Source organism: Harmonia axyridis, chromosome 5 (genome assembly GCF_914767665.1).
Source record: "Harmonia axyridis chromosome 5, icHarAxyr1.1, whole genome shotgun sequence".
Lineage (NCBI taxonomy): Eukaryota > Metazoa > Arthropoda > Insecta > Coleoptera > Coccinellidae > Harmonia > Harmonia axyridis.
This window is the reverse complement of record NC_059505.1, coordinates 15,273,422-15,291,132: the sequence shown is the minus strand read 5'-3', so window position 1 is coordinate 15,291,132 and position 17,711 is coordinate 15,273,422. Positions and strand designations below refer to the sequence as shown.

At 33.4% G+C, this 17,711-nt stretch overlaps 2 protein-coding genes across 11 annotated transcripts in view; both read left to right on the top strand.

Annotated features, from left to right (window-relative positions):
* The window catches only part of LOC123680582 (cAMP-specific 3',5'-cyclic phosphodiesterase), a 447,060-nt gene that overhangs the window by 160,011 nt on the left and 269,338 nt on the right, over window positions 1-17,711 (top strand). The gene's annotated exons all lie outside the window — the stretch shown is intronic.
* LOC123680583 lies at window positions 8,638-12,385 on the top strand. Its single transcript, XM_045618561.1, has 5 exons — window positions 8,638-9,237; window positions 9,325-9,527; window positions 9,795-9,851; window positions 9,969-10,148; window positions 10,271-12,385. Exons 1-5 carry the CDS (start codon window positions 9,173-9,175, stop codon window positions 10,312-10,314), a joined length of 549 nt encoding a protein of 182 aa, XP_045474517.1. The 5' UTR covers window positions 8,638-9,172; the 3' UTR covers window positions 10,315-12,385.

Here is a 17,711-nt window from a genome sequence, read left to right as displayed (position 1 = left end):
CAGTTTTCAATCATTATTTTCCGTTCTTTGAGTGAAGAAATTGAATTGAATTCAATTGAATTGTTTTCAATTTATCACAATTTGTTTATTCACATATTCGATGTATCAGGTGTCCCAAATTCGTTGTCTAGTGAGGAGATTTCAGAACCCCTTTGAGCAAAAAAAAATGGCACATTTTCGAGCTCGATTTTTGAGAGAATTTATTCGGTGAAAGCCGCAACCTTATAAGTTCAACTGCTTTCATGCTAAAAAGAAAATTGGACAAATGACGTGAAATGTAAATTTCTAATACCTCCTTTATTACTGGTGCTGTAAGCACCAAAAAAACCTTCTACATATCATTGTGATATAATTTGTTTTTCATTGTTATAATATAAACTTTTGTTGTATTCAGATGTAATCCATAACAATTTCTATAACAATTAAATTTTTTTGTCTTTGCAAAAATATATAACGTGATATAAAAATTTCTTCTCAAACTATATTAATCATAAAAATATCACTTTCACACGTAAAATCAACAAGGTACCTATCTATGATAATCTGCGAACCAAAATATTCGACGTCCACCTAGATCTCCGGATTGAACTTCGTTAGATTTTTTTGATTGGTCACATTTGAAGAACAACATTTATCAATTTGAAAATGTTGAAAAAATTTATATATCATATTAAATATTTCCGGAAAGGAAGGAGGTTTTATTTGTTATGGAAATTGTAATGCTTCACATTAAAAAAACGTTTTAATTTCAGGGCTTCATAATCAATATTAGGCGAGATATACATTTTTTTCGATATCGTCATTTTTCTAATTTTCTAACTCGTAAACAAAAGAAGGTGGCCAATTATGAATACTTCTCTCGATAATGAACAGAACGATAATGGGTTATCAAATTTTGTTTATCTCATCTGGTTCAAAAGGTGTAGTGCTAAACCACCTAAATTTGCTCACCTCGTATATTCGGGCTTCGACATGTTTTTATAGGAATTTCAGCGATACACATTTCGTACGCATGCATAAAAAATTTTCAGGAAGATGATAGATGATTAAAATATCGTAGAGCATCTCAGTTTAGAAATATAAGACGAGGGGGCATAATGCCACATCTATTTGTTTCAGATAATTTAATCTTTGTCTTTGAAATGACCAATATTATTTTGTTTAAAATACATGATAGGAATATCACCCATGTAATGAAATATTGATTAAGTCGTTGCAATTCATAAATGACTAACTTTGATTTTTTTTTCAGGTGAGTACCGACGGGTTCAACATCAGGCATAAGCTGCTTCAGGTAACTCTTTCCAGAAATATTAAAAACAAACATGATGTTGTTAATCAATTTGCCGGAAATTTCGTATCGTGAGAAACTCAATCAATAACGGTTTTATGCGTCATCAATTATTATTATACGAATATGTCAATATCTCACAATGCTCATTAATTATGTATCAATCAACTATCCCATTGACTGCCTTATGAGGGCGAGTTCGATGTTGGACACCCTAAAGGCTGGCTAATCTATTTCAAATTTTACGCTGTATTGCAGAAACAATGTATCTACTTATTAGGGTATAATTGATGATATTTGAATGATTAGAATTTGATAATCGAAATTCGGAATGATTGAAAACATGTATTTCTACAATGTTTCTGAATACAATAATTTTCACCACATACTCAGTGCACATAGCGATTCGGAGTTATGAATGTTTGAATATACAGGCTGGTTCAGATTTTAGTTTAATAACTTCGGCGTCAGATAAAAGAACTTTCTTCATGAAAAAAAGTTCACATAATAGTTATTTATAATACAAGTGCAGAAGGCATTGATATTCTTCCACGAGTTCAAAATTCAAAAACGAGCCACGAAGTGGCGAGTTTTGGAATGAACGAGTGGTAGAATGAGCCTTCTGTACGAGTATTATACATTATTTTCTCTAATTCATTGCATTTTCATTGAAATTAATGAAATATTTCCATAAATATAATTTAGTGATTTTTGCATTGAAAAATGTTGGTTGGCAGAACTGATTTCTTCAAGGCAATTTGATGAATTGACAGATAAAGCCGTAGCGGAAAGTTCGGAGTGTCAACATAGAATAATAAAATATAACCATGAAAACTGTGCGTTTCTGATATATTCTCGCACGATTTTGTTCTACAAGATGTGGAAGAATGAACGGAATAACCACAGAATTAGAGAAACATATATCCTAACAAGCTTTGTTTTCGTAAAACGGGGTGTTAAAGTTTGACAAAAATAACAGTCACTATTATTACTTGCATTATTTCAATTTTCAGGTATTGAAGTCTCGATAATGCATTGCTTCGAATTTGGTATCTCCTGCGAAAATTATTCAATGGCGTAGAAATAGGGGTGCGATGATCATTTTCCTATTGAAAATCTACACCACTGTCTTTTTTTCGAGAAAATTATTTCATTTCTGAAACCAAAAAAGCTTCACTAAAAAAAAGGTACCTTGAATTTTTTTCATAGAAAGTACCATTTGCGAGATAATCGAGTAGAAAGCATATACTATACACAAAAATCTATTAAAAATAATTTTTCAAATTTTCCCATCAATGTTAAATAAATGAACTTAAATTGACGTAATGCCTTATAATGCTTTCAGATGGCATTTGATCGAAAATTTCAGAAAGAACATTGATCATACACTCGAACAAAAACTATTCTGCACACATTTTTTTTATTGTTTTGATGTCTAACAATTGTTTTTTTCTGAAATCTTCAATTAAATGTCATCTGAAATCATAACAATAAACTACGCCAATTCTTATATTTTCATTCATCACTAAAGGGAAAATTCGAAAAATTGATTTTTGTAGATTTTTGTGTATAGTGTTTGCTTTGTAATCGAATATCTGGAAAAAGATAGGTATATTGTCTGGAAAAATTCAGGTTTCCTTTTTTTTTCAGTAAAACCTTGAAGATTTCAGAAATGAAATGATGTTCCCGAAAAAGTCAGGGGTGTAGATTTTCAATAGGAAAACTACTATCATTGTACACCTATATCCACGCCACTGAATAATTTTGGCAAGAAACACTTACCTGATTTTAAGCATCACATTATCTAGACTTCAATACCTAAAAATTAATACAATGAATGTAATTATACTAGTTATAAGTGATATCTATGTATGTTAGTTTCGTTGAATATTATTCAAATTGTATAATGGAAAGATGTTTGCTCGATTATACAACAACTTATGAGATTTATTTATTATAGCATTACTTTTTTGTTTCTGTCTTGAAACGTTCCTTATTTATTTTTATTCATTCATTCAAATGGAGTACATGACAGGACAAACCGAGAAATATGTACTTGAAAATAGTTAGTTAGTGTATAAAGATTAAAAATACAATTTAATTTTTTAACGTGTTTGAGTTATCAAATATTCGAACAATATTTTTTTTATTATTGTGTTATCTTTCGACAAAAATTCACATTGCCCCACTGCAAAAACTTTCAACATCACCTTTACTTCCGATTAACTTTGACATTATGTTCTCGATTTTTCGACATAAATCACAATGCGTTTCAAGAATGTAGGCTCGAAATCGCCTTGTTCTAGTATGTTGAACGACCTACAAAACTAATAATTTATTTCATACATAAACGATAGTTTCAAATTATATATTTGAAAAATTATAGCGGTCATTTCCTCTGCAATGCTGAAGTCCGAACCAATTTTTTTTTATCGGTCGTGAAATTCGCATAATATATTCAGAAAACTTACAGAAAAAGGGCAGCAATTTGAACTGGATGACAGATGATGCCCCATCTCCGCCTTAGCAAGAAAGAGAGGTACCAAAGGGAATTTTTAGAATTCTTTCGAACGAGATTTTCAAACGATCAATATCCAGTAGTGTTACCAGTGTTACTACTATATTATGTATATTGAATTCATCCTGAATGATTGATTCAAAATGAAGGCAATCTATAGATAATTCATTCAACTTGATGCCTAATTCTTTTTCAATTACGGTATATACCATACAGAAAAATTGATGTAATAAAATATAATGGGATATGAGTTATATAGAGGGTGATCCAATACTAAGCCGTAAATCAGGTAACCAGTAGAAGGTTTTCCTGGTTGAATTTTATTTTGCTTTAAACATGAGTTGAAACTTGAGATACAAGATGTGTAGTTTTCCAATGAGTAAGTACTTATAAACTTATTTTCTTGTGACTTGGCATGTTTGTTCGCAGTCCAAAAAAAAGTAATAATCATACAAATAAAAATAGTGGCATACTACTAACATATACTTTATTCGCCTCTGGGATGCTATTGGAACCAATAATAATATTTTAAGGATATAACAGAAGCTTCTTATCAGCGCCAATGAGCCTTCCAAGTTTGATTAAAATCAGCCTTTAGATTTATCTTTTTGCGTAGTTGATAAAAATCTAATTTTTTCACATGACACCCAATGTATCCACAACAAAGTTAAAGGAAAATCTGATCCTGAACGTTTGACGGTTGAACTCTGGATTACCCTGTATTATATACTCGGTGGTGAGTTGTGACACCCAGAAAGAATACATTTCACACATGATTTTGTCAAATTAATTAGTGTTTTGCGTGAGTGCATTCGAATTTAATGAAATAATGGTTCATCCGCATCATTCGATTTTTTTTTCAATCATCTCAAAAAACAAAAAATTCAAGCGTTCAGCAGAAGAACCGGAAACCGCAAAGCCCGCTGGCTCTAGAGGGGCGGCAAATATTGGAGGAAAGATTTTTCAATTTTTTTCTTGAAGAATGTATTGAATTGTTTTTTTTATTTCGAATAATTTCACACATGTTCACAACATCTCTGCTTAAGAATGTCTACAAGATTTATTGGTTTGTTGTTACACCTAGCGTTGGGCGTGGGCACATTCGAATAAAAATAATGGTTCATTCGCATCATCCGATTGTTTTACTCAATCATCTCAAAGTAAAAAACCGAAAATTTTGAGCGTTTAAGTCGAAACTGAGTAGGAGGATCGTAAACCAAACCTGAACTCATTTCATCACATAATTTATTCATTAGAATTCAGTCAAGCACGTGAATAGTAAATGCCCTTTAAATATTTGATGCCCTGATTGTGAAATTCATTTTACTTTTAGATACTGTTATTCTATAATTTCATTCAGTTCGATTTTCCCTTCCGGCGGTTCATTGACGGAATAACAAATTTGTCTTCCCTAAATTATTTTGTATGAAAAAAGCGTGGAGTTTTCCACACTGAATCTCTTAATACAAATCCACCAATCACAAATCCCTCCACTTTCGCTCAGTACAAAACCCCAAACCTGCAAGGGCGCCCACTTATGTTTTTCCCGGGGTGGCAGAAACGCTAAAGCAGGCCCTGGCTGGTATCACATCAAGAATGAAACGATAACATTTTCAGAGGATTTCATCAATATTTAATCAAAATACAGTAGTAATTAGTGTGATGAACCAAATTTGAATACACATTTGTACACTTCTAGACATTGACGAAATAAGATGATCGATGTATGCTTTTGACAATTCTTTCCAAGCAACTCGAACTTATTAAATTAATTGTACCAAAGTCGAAGGAAGAGGAGGGTGTTGTGAATTGGACTATCCCTGCCCATCATATTCCACATATGTTTAATGGGATTTAATCCGGTGAACAGGGTGGCCTCGGCAAAATGTTGAAGTTAGCTTCTCGCAGAAAATTCAGGGTTCAACGAACAATATGGGGACGTGCGTTGTCTTGCAGAAAAAGTACGTCTCAATGGTCATTAAGATGAGTGAACCCGTTGATAGGACATAGTTAACCTGTCATAGTGCCTCGAATAAACAGAAGTAGTGATAGGCTACCACCAAACTATTTCTACATCAATGTAAATGCCACCCAACAACAAACACAATATCAAATCTTTCTCCAGGGCGGCGCTTTACCCTTTTACTGCCATTGTGCATACCTAGAGAGAATCGTGATTAGTCGCTGATTATGTCATTCTGCCTCTCATTGATGCTCTGTTTCAGTTCAAACATTGACAATCAGTGTTTCGCAGTGGAATAATCTTCAACGCTAATTGTGGGCGGTATGAAAAAAGTCCAAAGGTTCGTGTAGGATACCGTTCTGTTTCTCTTTTGATACGTTTGAATTCCATCCCAAGTTTGGGACAAACCTCCACAGGTGCTGCAAAACCTATTAGATCGATTCACAGCAGAAATGATTATTTTTTTCGTTAATTTGTCAGAGTTCAGAACCCAAATCAAATTCAAATCTTTTTCCAAACTCTGATTCAGAGAATCTTTCACTCTGACAGATGCCTTAAATAATGGTTGAAGTTTCGTTATACTGCTACTCAGTTTGGCTAAGTGGCGATGAGGATGATAGTAACCATTGCTGTAGCAGGAAGTTCTTTTTCGTCTTCTTATTCATCCATGGATAACCATTCTGATTTCCTGTCAGTGATCTGGATACCTAGTTCAGAGAGTTATTCTATTCATGAACCTTGTTTATGAACATAACGTCATTACGTATAACGCTATAATAAGCTGATCGAGAACTTCTAAACTACACGAATATTTACGATCTTCGTAGCTCATAAAACCGGAATCGTTACATTCGCTACTAGGATGTTCTTTCTCACAATAGTAATTTACGTAACAAGTCCGGAAAATAGGGAGTTTTGGACAAAAGTCTGTGAAAAAAAAAAAGGCCAAAAAAACCATTTTCAGGCGTGTTGCGTACAATATTTATTCGGCAAGCGTATATAATAACAAATCAATGAGACGATACATTTCTTTTATATACATTTTAATTCTTATTTAAATTGAACAGAAAAGAAATTACCACACATTAGCAGAAACATTCTAATTCTTATTTATATTTATATTAAAATTCGAGCAATTACTAATATCGAAAAGATTCAATTTGTTTGAAATGCCTGGTATATTTAAATTCCTTTTGTTGAAGCCAGATCAAGACGGCAAAGTTTCCGTTTCACATCGATTGTTTTCTTCTGATGATTTTTGAATGGTCTTGGCAATTTTAATTTTGTTTTCAATTGAATTATCTATATATCTTTCAGCCACATTAGTAGACTTCCAGCCACCGTGTCTCTTCAAATTTGTGATGTTTCCACCCTTGTCAGCAAATAACCTCGACGTGGTTCTTTTCCGGCCTAGTCCGGGAAGTACGTACTTTCCGTACTAGGCCGGGAAATGCTACTTTCTCAGAGAAAAAGCTTCCGGGAAGTGAGCACTTCCCGGACGGCTGCCGAGAATAGTAATTTACGTAACAAGTCCGGAAAATAGGGTTTTTTTGGACGAATAGACAAAATTCCAGGACGAGCGTAAGCGAGGAATTCTGTGAGTGTGCGTGTTGCGTACAATATGTTTTCGGCAATCATGTAAAATAACACTATCGCTGCTACTTTCCATATTTTATTGCGATTGCGATAAAAAAACATGCAAATTTTGACAACTAATTTCATATGAACTGTCAGCCGTTATCTCGGTGCTATGGATTCTATGATTCTTTTCCGGCCTAGTCCGGGAAGTACGTACTTTCCGGACTAGGCCGGGAAATACTATTTTCTCAGGGAAGTGCTCACTTCCCGGACGGTTGCCGAAAAAAAATATATTTGAATAGTTTAGTATTCAACAAACCGTTTGCTCTCGGAATTGGTTCCAATTCTTCAACTTCTTTAATTTTTTGTTGGTCGAAACTCGGAGTAGCAAGTTTTATTTTTCGAGGAGCTAACTTTTTCACCGGAAGTATTAGTTGTTACCTCAGATGGAGAACGGAGCAGATTTTGTGCTCAGATTTTAAGCACGTTGAATCGCATTACATATTGATCAGCATTCTTCACCTCCTTATCAACGTCTACAACACCACTATAAGAATCGAGCATTGCTTCTAGCATTTTATTTTCCAGTTCCATTAGGATATCGATTTCCAGTTGAAGGGTATGAAGTTTTCTTCGAACTCCGATCAAATCAGATTAGGAGGACTGCATTGCATCGAAAACGGCATCATGAATTTTCGTAAAAGAGGTTCTATGAACATCTATTGCTGTTATCAGTTTGTCCATTTTTGTTCTAGTGTCCTGTCACGATTGCCAAATTATGTGGGGATTCATAAAACCTACCTGTTCGTGTCATGATATATCAATAAAACAGACTAAGTAGAAAGAAGGGAATATCATGAACTTCTTTCAAGAAAATTGATAACTCAACTAACGTTGATCAAAAATAACCATCACACACTGGATCCTTTCCGTTATATACAGGGTGATTCACAGACTAGTTCCACTCAGAAATTACGGTTTATCTTCATTTCTTTCTCGATAACTCTTGAAATGTTTATTTTAGGTTGTTTGATAAACACTTCCTATTTTTATAGGTAGAATTGATTGAAATAATAAAAAGTAAAATTTGTAATTTGAAAATCTATTGTTGTGATGAATTTCAGCTATCCAAGTTCATGATCTTCTCATAAATAACCTGTATGTATATTCTTGGTCCCAACCGAAAACAGCCTTATAAGACTCGTTTCACACTTATACGGTTCGATTCGGTTGGGTGCGTATTCAATTCGTTTTCGGTAGCTCCTAAAACGAATGAAAACTCTTCACCATAGACGTATCAAAAGAGACCTGATTGTTTACATTTGAAAGTGAGGCCAACATTCACTAGTCCACTATTTGTACTGGCCGACTGTAATCTGGTCTATTTCGCTGGGGGAAAGCACTGTTGCCAGATTTATCATTTGGGCTGATGTTTCGGTTCAAAACTTCGTCCGCAGTTCATGTCTATGCGTTCTTAAACTTACTCCGAGTAAACTATGATTACTCAAAAGCATTCACAAACGTACTATTCCTTCCTCCGAGTATGCTCTTCGAGTATCACGGCTTATTCGGAGTAAATTTAAGAACGCAACCCTTGAATGATTCGGCGTCTGGGGAAGTGCGGCAACACTGTTCTTATTTTATATAGGCAAATTGTCAAGATGGCAGGTTTCTTTCACGTGGTCTGTCACATTTGTTGCATTGTTGTCAGCACGAGTCCTGAGATATTCAAGGAGATTTAAGGAAATAAATTTGTGTGCTTTAATATTTATTTCGTGATTTGAGCGTTTTAGGCTGAATTTAGTTGAATATATATTTAAATATGATTCGTCAGTGTGAAATTTGTAAGAAAAGTAAGATTTCCCATCCGGATTTATCTTTTCATAAGTAAGTAAAAAAATGTCATATATTCCAGTGACGTAGGTAGATAAAATTATGTAGAATTAGAATAATGTGATTGAATATTCATTTCAGATTTCCATCTGATACCGAAAAGAGAGGAATTTGGGCTTCGCTCCTTGGATTTGAAAGCGTTAATTTCACTAAGAAGTTGGTATTTATTTGTTCGAACCATTTCAATCCAGACGATATTGAAATAAGGCCAAATGGAAAATTCCTCAAGCCAGATGTTGTCCCATTACCTTATCATACAACATATTCGAGATTTCAAATGAAAGGTAATATGATTTAAAAAAAAAATATTCCTCTGCTAATACTGAGATTACATCTACACAATATGTTTTGTTGTTTGATGTTGATAATTTGTTGTATTGCTCTATCTCAAAAGAATATATATATATATAATTTATTGTGATAATAATATAATATAAATAGTAACTATTTTAAACATACTTGATTTTATAATGGTGTTACTGAGTCTTTATATTCATTCTACTATTAGTATCGATATATATTATTTTTAATGTTTCGGAAATATTTTTCAGTTCAGACACAGTATCCGAACAAGAAGATAGTCGTATCAGCCCAACTACAGAGACAATGTGAGTTCTTGAGACAAAAATTAAAATTTTTTGCTTCCACATCTTAACCATTTAACCTCAAACAATTGCTTTGATCAATTGCTTCTGGATAATTTTTTATTTACTTGCTATTTTTAGGTTGTTTGGAGTGGCAAGTAACCAGTTTGATGTTGAAGCTCTGTCTAAAAGCTCATCATCATCTTCAGCAACTCATACTGCTTCATCTTCAGTTACTCTTACAGCCTCAGAGTGTGAAAACGAACTTTCTAAGACAATTTTTGTTGAACCATCATCCCAAAATGTTCCAAGAAAAAAAAGGTAGGTATTTCAGGAAGCTTCATGATTGAAAAAAAAAATTCCACAATGTTATTTAATAATATGAATCATCTCATCATATGCATATTGAAGTATAAGAGTTGACTAAATTTTATTCATTACAGAAAGAGGAGCTATTTTGGCGATTTGTCAAGCAGTGATTTCTTGACACCAGAGAAGTGACTCAGATACTTTACCAGAACCAATAAAAGTATTAGATTTTATGTAAGTCTGCATTAATGGTTCATGGAAAATGCCTGTTGGATACTTCTTATTGAATGGATTATCTGCAGTGGAAAAATTAAAATTATTGAAAAAAATGCCTTGAATTCATCAATGAGAGTGGAATCACAGTTACATCAATTACATTCGATGGCACTGTAACAAATTTTTCAATGGCAGAGAAGTTGGGCGCAGATTACACTAATCATTCTGATCTGAAAACTAGCTTCATAGATCCCATCACAAAAAATGAGATTTTCGTTTTTTAGATACCTGTCATATGATCAAACTTGTTCGGAATTGTTTTGCTTTACAAATTTGTCTGGAGGATGGCAGTCAGTGAAAGATCCAGTGTAATTTTGTGGAGAGATTAGTAGACGTCCTCAATAGAGAGCCTATATTTTTGAATTTGGTGACTTGGTATATGTTGAAAATAGTAACAAAATCAATAGGAAAACATTAGAAGAACTCAGAATCGGTCCTGTCCGGATTTTAAAGAAAATTTCTTATTCAATTTTTGAAATAGAATATGGTCACAAAAAAAAAGAATCAAAAATTTTTTATATATTAAGTAAGTTGGGTACATATGTTCCATTATGATGCATTGATTATTCAAATATCATTTCAAAAGTATTGTAAGAAGTTTTTAGTTTGTTCATTTTTGATTGGCTATCTATTCTTGATTCTGGTTATAGGTTAGTGTAATGTTATGATTTTGTATTCATTGAATGAAAACTTGTTATACTGAAACATTAATCGAGAAAAGTCAATAGAACAAAACAATATCAGAATTATATGTAGGTATATTATGATAAAATTTAACTCTGTTTTAGTTCAAAATAACAACTAGCTGTGAATTGTTTTTTTTTGTCAGGTGTTAAGGAATGAAATCTTGTCAAAAACTGTAGGCCCCGATACCATAATATGTAATTCATTGTTTCTTGAAAAATTAAATCATTTGTTTGGGAGCTGTAGGTATCTAGTCAAGCATCAGCATACAATTAAATATCTCGAATATACTAAATTCAATTAAATATGCCATATCTGTATCTACCCTTTGTATTATTTGTATTTTATAATAAATTGCTTGATGACATCAAAAGATTAAATGAACAAAGTTTCGATAAAAAAGTAAAGGAATTATTGCTGCAGAACACAATATACAGCCTAAAAGAGTTTTAAAATGTTTGTGTATGTAATTTGTTTTTTAAACCTGATTGAATTTTTATGACAAACCGTGAAAATTATTGACAGTGAATATTTATAGTGTACAATGTGATGTAGTACATATGTAAATAAATATTATTATGAAGTTTTGTTACTTCAAGGCTATGAATTGTTTTTTTTTTGTTATGTGTCAAGAAATTAAATCTTGTCAAAAACTGTTGGCCCTAATTCCATAATAATATGTAATTGTTCCTCGAAAAAATAAATTATTCGTTTAGAGCATGTTTAATTCAAGGATACCCATAAAAATTGAAGTCTGAAGTTGGTAACTTATACTTACTAAAATATTCAATAATTCGCAGTTTCCTCAGAATTTGGGCAAAATAGGGGATCCTATATTAAATACCGTATTCAAAACATATTTTATTTTTATTACCAATAAAATTGGATATTAATTAACAATTTGAAGATTATATTGTGTACCTGCGGAGTTTGGAACTTATTTCAAGTTTATCTTGAGAAATTGAAGGTTCTACAAATTGTACAGAGTATTTATGTGAAATCAGGTACAAAAAAGTAATAGAAAAAATCAAGAAATGGCTATAAAACTCCGTAGGCAGGAAACATTTTTGACTGTTAAGCAAATTTCAGGTATTATTTGAATATTTTAGAATAACACAGTTCTGTTTGTTCATTCATAATTTAAAAACTATTTCTGTTGAATAACTTATAAATTTCAGTGGATTCTAAATAGTTGAGTCTCCTGCCTTTTGTTCTACATGTATAATTTTCATGTAGTCAATTGTGGGGAAAGGGTGATTATTATCTATGCAAAGGTGGAGAGACACTTATTTTTGTTAAAATCTATTCGATATTCGTTAAATCTAGTTTTTAATTAACGTCGACCTGTTTGTCCTATATATTTCATATTGCAAGTTGAACATGTTAACTCATAAAAACTCCTGATTTACTTGTGTTTGGGGTTGAATCGAATCTTTTGCTTTAAATTACAACGATGATATTTCATTTATTATCATTCATATCACCAAAGTACGAGAGAGAAATTAATTTTTTGGTTTTTCAGTTTTTTATGATGGGGTATATTTGATTTTTGATATTTTCTGTTTAACTAAATTTTCTATAATTGCATGTTTGAACCGATTGTTTGCAGCTATTGGTTTTATATATATGGTTCTATTTCGGTTTCGCGGTTTACTTTGGATAATGGTAAAGGTGAAAGCTATGTGTGAATCATTGATCGAAATGCTGAAATCTCTAAACACGTTAAAAGCAAGTTTTTGGTTCGACTGTGATATTGAAAGTTGTTTGCTGGGGTCTAAGAATGTTATGTGATTATTTGTTTCCTTTTCCAATTCGAATTTTATTTTTGGGTGGATATTATTTAAGTATATTTAGAAATTGATTTAGTTGCCTGGATGTTCCAGAAAGGCAAGCATCGTATGTTTTCTACAAATCGATACCAAAAGTATATTTTTAGCGGTAATTTATTGAGTTGAAAATTTTATTTTCTATATAAGACATGAAAATATCTGCGAGAAGTGGGCCTAATGTCAGATATTTTCATGTCCTATATAAAAAATAAAATTTTCAACTCAAAATAAGTGGTAAAAATATACTTTCGGTATCGATTTGTAAATTATATAAACTTGCTTTCCTTTCTGAAACATCCAGACAACTAAATCAATTTCTAAATTACATAAATAATATCCACCCAAAAATAATATTTAAAATATATATATATTCAAAAACAAATACCGACCAACTTTTCGCCTACGCGGCCCAAATATTTCATTCAATAAAATGGGAAAAAGATTTTCGCACGCCCATGGATGGTGTTTTCAATTTCAACAGATAATTCTTTTGCAGTGTTGCCGACTCGAAGCTGAGAGAATTGTTCATCCTTGTCTCACTCGTTAACTGTACTATAGCCGTCCTTATCCAAACAATGTGAATGTTTGCTTCACAACAAAGCGAGTCCCAGTACTGGGATGTTTCGTCTCCTTAGGATAATAAGTCTATGCTCTTCACACACACACTCGGTTAGTATAAGGTTTGATTTCACGACCGAATCATCGAATACCCACTCATATTATTTTCCCTTGCCGAAAACATGACCGAACCGAAACTAAACCGTATGTGTGTAAACGACCAATTGCTTTTGTGAACTCTGGACCCGAATGGAAACCGATTCGTGTCGAGGGGGCTTTCGGTTCTATTAGTTATCTATTAGGTACCGAACACACATCGTATCTCGTATCACTGTCTCACACTTTTCCGGCGGCTACCGAAGACGAATCGAATACGCACCGAACCGAATCGAACCATGTAAGTGTGAAACGAGTCCAACACTATGTATTGGCAGAATCGAAAATCAAAAAGATTTTTTGAAAAAACTTTTTCTGCAGAAATATTCAAAAAAATGCGAGTTTTTGTCCTCATCATATTTTTATAAGAATCCCATTAACGCATGAACTTTTGATTTTTTACCCAAGTTATGACATATTGCTGAAATTTTCATCAAATATGCTATCTAATGATGCAATAATATACTGGGTGTGCCATTCAAAATAAGAAAGTAGTATCATGTTTCCGGTATAACCGAAAGTCTAAAAATATTTCAGGGAGAAAGATCATTGTCTCATACCTCAATATGCACATTTTTAGCATAAAACTATGATAAGTTTTCCATAAACGTCGAATAAACCATCGCGGTGAATCACCCTGTATATAAAAACCCGACATGTTCTAAAGTGCACAAGGAGGCAAATACTCAACCCCTTAGAGCACTTTTCGTTCACAGCTGCCTCATATATCTACCAAAAATCATGTTACCAGACAATACTGAGGGTTATCATTTAAGGACAGGGTCATTGAGAACACAACTATATACCAAAGATCGTCGTGTCAAACCCCAAAATGCGAACTTTCAGCACAAAATTATGATTAGTTTTCCAACGTCTGATAGGCCATCGCGGTGAATCACGCTGTATAGGATGTTTCTCACCAGAACGAATAGAAACAGGTCTATCTTCTTCTCCTCCCCATAATTAAGCTATTGGACGAGTAGCAAAACGGTCTCGTAGAGCTAGTTGACTGAAGTGCCTGTCTTGACGTTTTGTCACTCTGTGTGACTCCTCGTATGACCAGTTGATCTTCCAAGGCACACACGCAGTACAATTAACATGAAGGTAAATTTCGCGAAAGGATAAACCAACTTCTCAATAGTCAACAATTGAACCACTGTCGAAATCACCAATATGGTATGACGTCTTCAAGCTCAAGGTATTACGATGAACTATAGCTTAATACAAGTCAACGCCGGGGCAATAACTGAACAGAACCAAGGGCGTAAAAATATGAGGTAATGGGATAATTACACCCCCCTAAGTTTTTATTTTAAAAAATTTCAAACATCTCGCAAATACTAAGAACGAAAATTTCCCCATGAAATGAACCAATAATAATCATTTTATTTTCCTTTGCAATCGACACGTCAGTAGAAAATCGGACCCCTTAACTGTTTATGAGCTTATTACCGCTTTCAAGACGAGTTTTTTTATTGCACTACGAGCTCGTCTTTGTCGAAGGTTCATTATTTCCTTTTATCTATTTGCCGTCTGTGATTTTGCATTCGTCATCGGTATACGGGTAAGTGTATACCGATGACGAATGCAAAATCATGTTGTTTTTGTTCTTTTGTATCATTTTCGTCACAATATTTCAATACTGTAGTTATTAAAGAACTGAACTGAGTAATTCGAATCGATAAATTGTGTGAGCTGTGTTGTAGAATTTATTGTGTTTCATTCAAATTGCAATTTATTTGTGAAGACATCAGTTTTGAATTGTCTATATCTACAGGGTCTTCCTAAATTGGAGGTATAAATGAAAATGACAGTTTTTTCGGTTCACATCAAGAAAAAAGTCGTATAACATGGGTCCGCAAACAATTTGTTTTTAAGATATAGGTGATAAAGTTCAAGTTTTTCTCTCATAGCACTTTCCCTTCACAAGATAGTTGACTTGAATTGGCATAGATATTTCAATTTAATTTTTTATCTTGAGATATCCTAATTTAGAATGCAAATCTCCAGGGTGAATTTTTTCTGGAAAGGTGCCCGCTTCTTTCCTCCAGAATTATTTTTTTGTGAACCACTGGTAGTTCAGAAAAATTTAAAAAGAAACTCTGATTCCGTACTTCACTTTTCGGTTTGTTATAATTTTGTCGTATCTGCAATCGATTTCGAGAAAAAAATTCAAACAGTTTTTATAGTAATTCTCAGAAAAATCCAAATTATTATAAAGATCCACTTAAGTAGCTTTTATAAATAAATTAATCATAAGTTTTGGTACTTATTTTCCAAAAAAATAGTAGAACTATAAGAAACACCCTGTATTTCGAAAACAAAGCGTTTTCGGGCTTATGTTCATGAGCCATTTTATTTTTAAAATTATCCAAGGAATCTGTCATTTTCCTTCGTAACCCCAATTCATGAACACCCAGTATGAGATACGAACAATCGAATTGGTAATGAAAAAATTTATTTATTTCGACTAATTTGGTTCAAACTTCGTTATGAAACCTATTTTTTCACATTGAAGATATGAGTAAGTTTGGTATTGTGATGAATAAATTTGAATTTGAATTGAGTAAGCAATGTCGTCAAAAAAATTTTTTTATTACAACCCCCACCCCCGAAATGAAAAAACTAAGCCCTTGAACATAACTAAGGTTCTTCAAAGAAAATGATAAAAAAAGTGTTCATTCAAAATAAAACTTTTATATAGTCATTCAGTTGACAAGAAATAAAGCTCGCAAATTTAATTCGTCTGGATGTAACGGTTCTAATGTCACTGAGGATATCAACAAGTAAACTTTCCCCCGAAATCAATTTCCTCTTTCTGAAACGTGTATGTAATTTCAAGATAAGCTGTTCCAGAAATCCATTCAGGTGGAGAGATCAGTCCTACTAATTAGCCTTCACCACTCAACTTTGCTCTCCTCCATTCTGCAGAAGATCAGTGCGAATTGCAAATCTAATTTAATTGCACTAATTAGAAGCAGCATCCCTGGCGGAAAAATATTAACTGGCTCGTCGTTTCATAAGGCAACAGTGCGGCTATTATTGATCCGACGCTGTGCGGAAATGTATGCTATTTTACAATTGCGTATTTTCAAACGGAAGCTCACTGGTTCACACATGAACAAGCGTTAGGTGAAAGGTGAAGCACACACTCATTTTGGTTTATTAGCTTCTTTAATGGAAGTTGTTATGTGAAGTACCAATAAACTCATTTATGAAATCGATTTTTTTTCATATGGGAACTAATTGAAGTTATTAAAGTTTCATGAATTTATATCGTTCATTCATTATTCAGTATATGCGATGGTCTGAACGAGGTCATTACGAAGTATAAACACTCCGAATTTTATACAATATTTTACTTTTACTCGCAATATATTCCAAATCCAAATATTATTCGATAGCAATCAAATGTGAAATGACAAAAAAGCGTCAATTCGTTTCAAAGTCGAACCTGAGGCTGCGAGCTCGATTTGTCTACTTGTATGAAAACAGAACAGTCGGGTGACCAAACGAGAGAGATAAGAACGAGGATAGAGATGGCCAGATCGACATTTGTGAAGATGAACAAACTGTTTTCTAGTCGGGATTTGGGTCTGGATCTTAGGATGAGGATGCTGCGTTGTTACGTTTTCTCCACGCTTCTGTATGGGGTTGAAGCATGGACTCTCAAGAAAAATAACATGGACAAACTACAGGCCTTCGAAATGTGGTGCTACCGTAGAATGTGGCGTATCCCATGGACTGATAGAGTTACAAATGCCGAAGTCCTAAACCGGATGCAGAAGGACTGCGAAATAGTTAACACCATTAAAAAGCGAAAACTTCTGTACCTGGGCCATATAATGAAAGGCAGAAAGTACACACTTCTCCAACTGATAGTCCAGGGAAAAATCAGTGGACGAAGGAACATTGGTAGACGCCGTATGTCCTGGCTTAAGAACCTGAGGGACTGGTTTAACTGTAGTAGTGTTCAATTGTTCAGGGCTGCAGTCAACAGGGTCCGGATTGCTGTGATGATAGCTAACCTCCGATAGGAGATGCACTGCGAGAAGAAGAATGAAAACAGAAT